Raw genomic sequence first — 9,927 nt, 5'->3', positions numbered from 1 at the left:
TGTTAGTCTGGGTGGCGTACACAATTAAAACACAAAGCTGAACAATCAACATAATTCAAACACAACCATTAAAAACCAGTTGAAACCAATTAAAAACTAAAAACCCAATTATACTATGATCCTAGACGTGTGCAAGCAGGCCCCAAGCAATTGTATTAATACTTAAACATAACGGACTACGCTCCCTCCCCGCAGAAATCAATTTCATTCGTGTTTTCTGATCAGCGCATTTTTAACCGAGAAGAATTTCGGTCTTCGCGAGCCACCGTTCAAGCGTTGCTTGTCACGTGACCTAGATCAGCTGATGGATCCGGGGGCTGCCGCGGCGGTCGGCAACATGGAAGCGGCGCTGGAGGGTCATTTGGAAGATACGTAAGTGACGAGGATGATAGCGCTCCTTCCCGGGGGTCGTGGACGACCGGCAGGTTCTTTTTTTTATGAAGGGTTGCCGGACAAAGAAGCCGGCGTGTGGTCGGGGGGAAGGTTTCTTCTCCGGCTAGTTCAATGCTCACCTGTCTCCTCTTTCCCTAGAATGAAGAATCCCTCCATTGCGGGAGTCCTCTGCACCGATTCTCAAGGGCTAAATTTGGGTTGTAAGTAGCGCAAACTTTACTGAAGCAGAGCCGTTCCTCTCGCTCCTCTCTCCTTCCTTTGTTTTGAAATATTTAGTCTTGAGCCCTATTTCCTTGGGGTTTCCTTGTCTCTCAAATACCGTACCTTCGTCCCTATGCTTCCCATGCAATATTAGGTATTGTTTTGTTTTGAATTTCTGAATCAGTACAGCAGAATTTTTTTCCAGTGCAGACTACTCCTTTGGAAGCAACTCTCTGATATTTAAGACCTGCTAGATTTGGGGGAGGGGGAGGGCTAAGCAAAAGTAAAGGTGAAATTGTGTTTGTTACTCACTTTTCCCATACTTCCCCCCCCTTCTCATTTAGCTGCATTTTCCCCCCACCCAAGCAATTCTCCTGTCATTGCATATCAGGGGACCAGAGGGGCTAAAGTTCAGTAGAACCATGGCTCCTTCCAACCTGTTGCTAGGCCTGCACTTACCAAACCTCCTTTGGGGCTCTTCCAGTGTCAGCCTCCCCAGAGGTTGGCAAGATGCTTGAGGAAGAGAGTCAAAATCCGCTAGACGCCTTAGAAAAAGGTGGTTGAGTTCTCTCATGTCCACGTGCATCCGTGCTCTCTTTCTCACTTTGCTCAGAAATTCTAACAGACAAGATCCACAAGTACTGTCTTATGTGTGCCTCTTGCTGTTGTTTCCTTTAAATCCTGCTCCTAATGAAATAGCAAGTGGTATTTTGTTTTGCTTTTTAAATTTTGGAAACACCTGTCCTCCTTGGTCTCATTCTCTGGCAGCAATGAAGAATCCAAGCTAGAAACCTGGCAGGTGGGAATGATAATAATTTATTAAACTTGTATGCCTCCCGACTCTTAACAACTCTGGGCAGCTCACAACAGTCAAAGAAAGAAATTGCAATAAAATCAATTAAGCATAAAAAAATAAAGATAAAAGACAGCAACCACAATGAAGTGAGGGGTCTCACTCTCCCTCACCAAAGACCTCGGTGAAGAGCCAGGTCTTTGTGGCTCGTCTAAACAACAGCAGAGTGGGGGCCATCTAGATCTCAGGGGGAACCTCATTCCAGAGGGCAGGCACAGCTACAGAGAAGGTGTACTTCTGGGGTCCTGAGAGATGACTTTGTTTAATCAAAGGAATCTGGAATGAGCCAACCCTGTAGGATCGAATGTGCTGGACAGATATTATGGGAAACAGGTAATCAGGCCCTATGTCATGTAGGGCTTTATAGGTAACAACCAGTTCATTGAATCACACCTGGAAGCAAACCAACCAGTGCAGCTCATAAAGCAGAGATGTTACATGGGCATACTGAGACATGCCCATCACTGCTGCATTCTGGACCAGTTGAAGCTTCAGTGTGGTCTTCAAAGGCAGCCCCAGAGCATGTTGCAGTAGTCAAGCCGTGAGGTGACTAGAGCATAAGTGACTGTCCGAAGGACCCCCAATCTAGGAAAGGGCACAACTGGCTAAGTAGAGAAGAAGAGTGGAGAAGAGGTGGGAAATGAAGAATAAAGAGAATGGCAAAAAACTGGTGAAAAGATACCAAGTGTGGAATGTAGATGAGGGAGAACAGGAAAGTAGGTGGGGAAAGATAAAATGAAAACTTTATGAGAGAGTAACATCATTAGACATTTTCAGGGCTTTTAGAAGATTTGAAGACCATCTTAATTTTAGTCAGGCTTTAGTTGTGTTCCAGCAGTTTGCAAAACCACTGAACCACCTATCCAACTGAACTTTAGCCAGCATGTTCTTAGTTTATGGTTCACTGTGGTTGTGCAGACCGAGCAATTCAGTGTATTGTATGGATACACTGTATATGTGAACATCTGGCTGCTGTCACAGTACCCATCAAACAAGGATGGGAAACTGCTAGCCCATGGGGAGGATTTGCCCTGCAGCCTTCTCCTATCTGTTGGGACCAGATTCATGGGCCAGAAGAGGTACTCAGCCAGACTTGGCTAGTCACCTTCTACTTGCTGTCTCAGCTGCTGTCCATCAGTGAACCATTATGATGCAGGCAGAGCCATGGAGGAAAATGTAGACTTAATTGGCCCATCTGTTACAGAGAGTGAGGAGAGGAGCAGCCTTTCATGTTCACAGAGAAATGGAAAGCAGCCTTCTCCATCCAGTGAAAATTACAGTGACTTAACTGCCCAGAGTCCCTCTCTTGGGGGAGATGGGTGGTAATTAAATTTGAATAATAAATAAATTATGCAACCTTCCTAAAGCCACTATTGCTGTAGATACTTTGTTTAGAAAGGGAATGAATGGAAAACACTGAAACATTAATATGAAGATAGAAGTGAGAAGGAAGCCATTTTTTTCCTTAATCTACAAGGGGTACCATAAAAAAAATTAAGTGTGAGGGAATCCTTACCTCATCCTGAAGGATGGAGGAAAGTACTAAAGACACTGAGAGAGTCAGGGGCTCTAACCTTCCTCACAGCTGTTTTACAATCTCCAATGCTACTGAAATTAGGAATCCCACATTAGAAAAGCCTTCCCACCCCTGTGCTAGATCCAGAGTCAAGTTAATAATTGTAAAGCTGCAGCAAATAAGTGACATAATAAAAGCCTTGCTGGGTCATGCCAGAAGTCCAACTATTCCAGGATTTTATTGACAAAAAGTCAAGTAGATCTCTGAAAATGTTATGTAGCTGTATCAGTCCTTCAGTGCATTTTCCTTTGCATCTAGTAACTGGATGTAAATTGCCTGTGAGCTTGAGGCCCCTGCTTAGCTGTAAGGGTGAATGGACGCTTAGACAATTTTATCCTCCTGTGACCTTTTAAAAGAGTTAAATTTATCTAAGCTTGTGACTATAATAATTATAAATGTTTTGAGTTAATAGGGTTTATTTTCTGCCCATGTGGGAGACTGTTTAGCCTCACTCACTCCATTTAACTTGGGATAGAAACTAGAGGAGAGATGCTTGGGTTACTGAATTGTTTTATAAAAAGGAAACAAGATGGTAGACACCTTTAGTGGTGAAGCCAGGAGACTTACAGGTGTTTCTGTTCTGTATTAAATACCCATGAATTGAGCCTCAGTTATTCCCAACTGTATGTCTAGAATTTCTAGTCCTGTTAAGGTACTAGTTTCATTCTCCCCTCATGCCTCTCCATGTGCAGAGAGGCATGAAGCATATATAATCCACACAATTCCTGCAATTTGCAGTTAATTGGGGAGAAAATTTCTTCTTCCTTACAGGTAAATACATTTTTCTCTTGAATGATGCACAGTTGTCTTCTAGGTCGTGGCACCCTCTCAGATGAGCATGCAGGTGTAATATCTGTTCTGGCCCAGCAGGCAGCAAAATTAACTTCTGATCCAACAGATATTCCTGTTGTATGTCTTGAATCGGACACTGGGTAAGCATAAACAGTACAGTTTTAAAGACCAACCAATTTATGATTCCGTAAAGGTTGGTGGATCTCAGCCCACTACATGCATGCAATGTAATTCCAAAAAAGAACATGGGTAAACATGTTCATTTGGTTCTGTGGTTTTCTTTTTTTGTGTTAAATGACTTAACAGGCCTCACTGCATCATTCCCTTTTGGAATAAGGATGTCAAGAAGCTGACATTGGAAGTTAACACTTCTTTTTCCTCTTTTGGTTCTAGGAACTTGAATACAAGTTGCATACGTAGCCCACCTATACCCATGCATTTTCCTCTTTAGGGAAAGCCTATTAACTGTTTTTGCCTCCAAGCTCTTAGAACAGCTGAGTGGTAGAATTTTCTTTAATTAGTGGGGGTTATTCCTTTTCTCCTTTTTTTCCTAATTATAACAAGATGCAATTTTTTCTCCATTTATAGCAAGACCACATTTTAGAACAAGCTAGCCCATCCATGGGTCAGCTATGACCCTCCATGACTCTAAGATAACACTGCTGAAATTTTGATCCACTGAATCTTGGCAGTCTGATTTTTCAGTTTTTACCAAAAAGAGGGAAGAATGGGAGGCCTCTGAAAGGCAGATATTCCCATGAAAACCTTCTCATCCCACCCTTGAAATCAGATTAAAAAAATAACTTGTCCAACACAATTTTGTGTGGTCACCCTGGGAAAACTTCTGCAAGTATTTCAACCCTTAAGTAACCCTAAAAGCATAAAAAAAATGTGGTCTGAAAGATACTGGCCTGACCTCTTCCAATGATTGTTCCCAATAAAGGGCATATGTAAAATGGCCTCTTGTGCTCCCCAAGAGGTTAAATTTTATTTTTTGCAAATGCTATACTCTGGCACACTTTGTTCTGCTATCTAGTAGCAGGAAAAATTGGCTGTTACAAATGTTGGGATTAGGGGAACTGTCACTTGATGCGTGAGCTTAACTGGCATTGCAGTTCTATAGAACTAATTTTAAGTGTTCAAAATAAAAGTTACATTTTAAAATGGTCTTGGGATTTATATAACAATAATTTGTTGTATGCTGCTGGTTCCCAATGACTCTTTCCTTAAATTTAATTAATAATCCAGTCCAAACAATGTAATTGTTTATACTTTTCAATTATAAAGATTATGCTGAAATAGATGGAAATCTTAGGCACCTACAGAGGCTTGAAACCTTAAAAATCAAAGGTACCTGTAGGTGAATTAATGATTACTTTATACAAGGAAGGAATCCCCTTATTATGATATGAAATTGAAGATTTATTTTGATATAGGCGTGTGTGTTTGTGTGCACGTGCGCCTTTAAGTCAATGTTGACTCCTGGCAACTGCCTGGACTGGTCCCTGCACTTTTCTTGGCATGTTTTTTTGGAAGTGGTTTGCCATTGCCTCCTTCCTAGTGCTGAGAGAGAGTGACTGGCCCAAGGTCACCCAGCTGGCTTTGTGCCTAAGGTGGGGCTAGAATTCACAGTCTCCCAGTTTCCAACCTGGTGCCTTAACCACTACAGCAAGGCTCTCTTTTAGCCTTGGATTTAAAGCCTTAATTCATTTTTATTACCCCGTGATCTTTTGGAGCTGTTGGGGATAAACATGGTGTTGTGACTGGGCCTGGGGATCCCATGGAAACATGGAGCCCATTAAATGGCTCGCATAAGTTTGATTGCATTCTTCCCTGTCTTTTGTTATAGTTTTTAAATTGTTTTTAACTGTTAATGGATAAGTTATGTTGATTGTATAATTTTTGTTTTAATTGTGTATGCTGCCCAGATTCACATGCAAGTGAGATCGGTGACTATATAAATTCATTAAATAAACAAAATAAAAATAAACACCAAATTCAGCAAGCTCTGTAACTATGGGAATTATAAAATAAACAGCACCAAACTACTATTTTCATAAATATTTGGGGTTTGTATACAATATAAATGCAATGTTTATAAAATATTGATTGATTGATGTGTTTTTTTCAGCAATATCATGATCCAGAAGCATGATGGCATCATAGTGGCAGTACACAAAATGGCATCTTAATCTTGCGCATTCACAGCATTCATTGCTCTTCAATAAATCACCTTTGTGGAACAGTCTTCTACCAGTTAATACAAATGGGATACCCAAGCTCACGAAGCCAGAACCTAGTTGAATCTGACTGTAAACATTCTCTCTTGCCTAAGTTGGTACAGAATCTATCTGCAGAACTTCCATTGTTTCATGTTATGAATAATGGAACTTTTTTCTGTTGCTGGAGACAGAGCAACTTAACAGGTGGTCCCAATGTTAGAGGAACTCAGAACATTGCTGAGGACAAGTAATGCATTCTATTTTGACTAAATATTTAATGTTGTGTATTTGCTTTGATGTAGCAGAGGAATCTGTTAAGGAAATCTTGTCCTTTTCCTTGGCATGTTGACACTAAAAGTCTACTTCAAGTCAAGCTTGACTCTTGGTGACTTCCATGTATTTTTATTGCCATCAAATGCAAGAGGTTAGCCACTGCCTTCTAGGATACTTTTCAAATTTTCACCCTAGTCTATAGCCCTGGACTTCCTGTATCAATCCAAATACTAATCCAGACCAATTCAGTGTAACTTTCTAGATCAGTCAGGGTTGGCTAAATATTGCCACCTTGCATTAAAAAAAAAAAAACTCAGACACTTAAAGGAGTTTGATAATAGCTATGTGGGTTTTGCACTGCTGTTTTCTGAAGAGTAACCTAGAAAATAAATGTGAACAAATTCCTCTCTAACCAGTTGCTAACTGATGTCAGGATCTTACTTTGGTTGATGAGGTTATCACATTGGCTTATTTTATGTGCTAGCTAATAAAGACTTACCAGTAGGGTCAGTACTAAGTGTGGCTGTTTCTTGTCCTAAATTGTAAGATGTCTGTCAATTTGCATCCTTACACTTAGAAGAGTGTTCATCAGTGTTAAACCCTAGGGTCATAATTCAATCAAGCTTTGGGGCTGGTTCTGTTGGAACAAAAGCAAATGAGCAAGAAAACAGCAGGGAAACTGTATTTTTTCCTCAGCTGTGTAGCAAATGCTAGCCAGGGTTGTTGTTTATTTAAAAGGATTACGTTCTACTCAGGTGAAAGCTACATAAATGCTTTCAGTTACTCTCTTAACATTCTGATGCTTCAAAATAAAATGCTTAACTGTGGGAGGTTGAAACAAATGTGGCTGCTGCCCTTACTTTCCTTCCTCCAAAAAAATAATTATTTGGCATTGTGAGAGTTTTTACTTGGCCAAAGAAAATACATTAAAAAAAGAAAAGAAAATGAAGATAGAAGCTGGTGGCCGAAGTTTATTAAAGCCAGAAACATTAAAAACTATTTGTTTTCACAACATGCTACTTAGGGTACTAACTATGGTTTACTGAAATCTACTTCACTGGCTAGATTGGCATTAACACACTCAGCCACATAGCCAATCACAAATACGTTCTTCAAATTCAGCAACTTGTTGCATATGCATCAGTAGGATGGGTATGATGTGCACAGAAGAAAGGCTGGAAGGCTTAACAAATTTACTGTATAAGCTGCAGAACAGAGGTTTTACTCTCATAATCCTGGGCTAGCAGTTTTCTAAGGAAAGAACTAAGCTTTTGGGGTAACCCTTCACTGTTCAATGTTGAGTACAGTGAAGTAGCTCCTTGAATAGTCCAACTAATAAAGGAATATGGAAGAGAAAAATAACCCTACTCTGCCATTTCATTTCACTGGCTTGCTTTCCTGTGTGGTTTGAGGAAATATGCTAATCAGGTGGATGACCTACAGCTGCATGTGGGGTAAATGTGACCCTACTGGTCTTGTTGCTAAGTCTTCCACTACCATTAATCATCAGACCCGAAAATGGTGAAGGAAGCTCTACTTAATGTAGTCTTTTTCAGGTGTGTGAAAATGTAAGGGCTGAAATTAGTAAAGAATGGGAGACACACACACTGGCTCTGCCCTTTGTACAATTCAGCTTCCTCACGTTCAGCTGGGAGATGTTCAGAAGAGTTGTACTTGCATTCTCTTGAATATGGGCAAAGCTCTCTGCAGAATCCAAGATGATGTCCCTTCAGACTCCCCCCAAAACAAATTGGGGGGTGGAAACAATTTCCCTACAGGCCTCCCCCCCACATGTATGCAGAGGAAAGCATAAAGGGGCTTTGCATGGGATTCTGAAATACTCCATTGCTTCCTTGCCTTTTAACTTTTAAATTGTAATTGTAAATAATAGTAAAACCATCCAAGATCATGGGCAAAACAGGTAAGATCATTTTTGGGACTGTGAAACAGTTCAAATGTTGACGCAGCTGGCAACACATGGATGACTACAGATTTCCTCAGCTCTGTATAGAATGCTAGCCAGGGATATGATTGCCTGAGCTGGGGGATTAGACATTCCTCCATAGGGGAAGAAAAGCTGGTTTGTGCTTTGGCAAGTTCTGGATGAGTACTATATGCTTTGGACATTTAGCTTAAACTGCCTAAAGTGTTACTTGCTGCAGTACACACATTGGTGCTGTGGTTAAACAGCTTCATCAGTTTGCAATTAGTTTCTGCAGAAAGGAGAAAACAACTCAAAGTGATTAACACTATTAACTAACCACAGCAGCAAACCACTATTTACAGTGTAGTTACTACTATTGTCTTGACTGGTGCATTTACACCATGAATACAATATGTCATCCAACCAATCCAAATTTGAAAAACACTGGGTTGGTCTAACGGGTTTTACAGCAATGTAATTTTAAAGGGCTGCAGCTGACAAAAATAGCCAACTATAAGGATACTGAAGCCTGGGCTTGTGCAAATGGATTTTGATTATTGGAATGTAAATCTGCAGAGTATTATTTTAAAAGTATATTGAGACCACTGAAATAAAAATGAAATATTATTGTACGCTGCCCAGAGCCACTTCTCATGAGATGGATGGCTATATAAATTTGATTAATAAATAGAAGAAAATATCATGGCCTGGGATGGTCATTTTGTTTTCACTATTTTCTCAAAAAAACATGATTTTTCACTCTGAAGAACTGATATTCAGCCTGAAATACACTTCTCTCTTTGAAGCTGAATTAAGAGAGCAGGGCAAAATTGACAGCAGGAAACTGGTTTAAATTGCTGGAATTACTATCATATTTATAGTTCAGGTTGTGATCTACAGAATAGTTTTACTGACCATACTTTGGTGGGGAAGGTTTGTAAGTTTAACAACAACAAATGAATATAAGTAGAATGTGTAGCCTTCATTGAAGCCTTTTGATGGGGCAGGCCTCTAAGAAAGAGGTGCATTAGTAGCAGTTTTGCATATCTGATTGCACATTAAGATTAACCTTTAAAGCAGTTCCCTTTAATTTTTTTTAATGAAAAAAATGTCCATAAAAATTACACACTGGGAAGTTAGACATCCCATAATTGCTGGTTGGAAAAATGGACCAAAGTTGGTTTTTTTATAAAAAACTTTAATTACGCTGTTGCCAGGGCAAAGATTACCCTGGGGAAGATGAAAAGGAGAAAGAGGAGAGCATGACCAGGCTCCTCCCTCAGTCCCTTGCTGACCAAAACTGCTACTGGAGAGCTGGCAAACTAAGCTGAACTGCATGGTGTGTCAGGGAGAAGGGAGCCAAGTGAGCGAATAGAATAGAGAGGAAGCAGCCACGGGTCTTGCAAATATCAACACTCCACCAAAGAAACAGCTTTGGGCTGTTTTCATCAGACCCTGGTCTGCTTGTCAAGAGCCTTATTTTAAAAATCCAGGTTCTACAGAATAACTCTTTTTTCAATGGTTGGCAAGCCTACTTCAAAGGCCTATCCTTTTTTCTCAAAAGCATTGGCAGGGGAACCATCAAGCTACGGTAGAGCCAATCTCTGCTAGTACAGAAATTATTTTGTCTTAGTAGAGAGGGGGGGAAAACCCTAAATAGATAGCAATTAAAGTTCCATCTTGGTCAAGTTTC

At 40.4% G+C, this 9,927-nt stretch overlaps 1 protein-coding gene across 1 annotated transcript; it reads left to right on the top strand.

Annotated features, from left to right (window-relative positions):
• The first annotated feature begins 304 nt into the window (after positions 1–304).
• LAMTOR5 (late endosomal/lysosomal adaptor, MAPK and MTOR activator 5) lies at positions 305–6,823 on the top strand. Its single transcript, XM_063297739.1, has 4 exons — positions 305–372; positions 532–593; positions 3,838–3,955; positions 5,947–6,823. The coding sequence occupies exons 1-4, from the start codon at positions 305–307 to the stop codon at positions 6,005–6,007; spliced, it is 309 nt and encodes a 102-aa protein (XP_063153809.1). The 3' UTR covers positions 6,008–6,823.
• Positions 6,824–9,927: the final 3,104 nt, after the last annotated feature.

The sequence above is a fragment of the Candoia aspera genome, chromosome 3 (assembly GCF_035149785.1).
Source record: "Candoia aspera isolate rCanAsp1 chromosome 3, rCanAsp1.hap2, whole genome shotgun sequence".
Classification (NCBI taxonomy): Eukaryota; Metazoa; Chordata; class Lepidosauria; order Squamata; family Boidae; genus Candoia; species Candoia aspera.
The sequence above is the reverse complement of the archived record's forward strand: the minus strand, read 5'-3'. Positions and strand labels throughout refer to the sequence as shown.

What these genes read in the sequence shown, in the direction of transcription:
- LAMTOR5 (XM_063297739.1), top strand. Translation starts at nt 305, where the DNA reads ATGGATCCGGGGGCTGCCGCGGCGGTCGGCAACATGGAAGCGGCGCTG. An exon ending in GAGGGTCATTTGGAAGATAC is followed by an intron (nt 373 to 531) that starts GTAAGTGACGAG and finishes CTCTTTCCCTAG; the next exon opens with AATGAAGAATCCCTCCATTG. An exon ending in TCAAGGGCTAAATTTGGGTT is followed by an intron (nt 594 to 3,837) that starts GTAAGTAGCGCA and finishes GTTGTCTTCTAG; the next exon opens with GTCGTGGCACCCTCTCAGAT.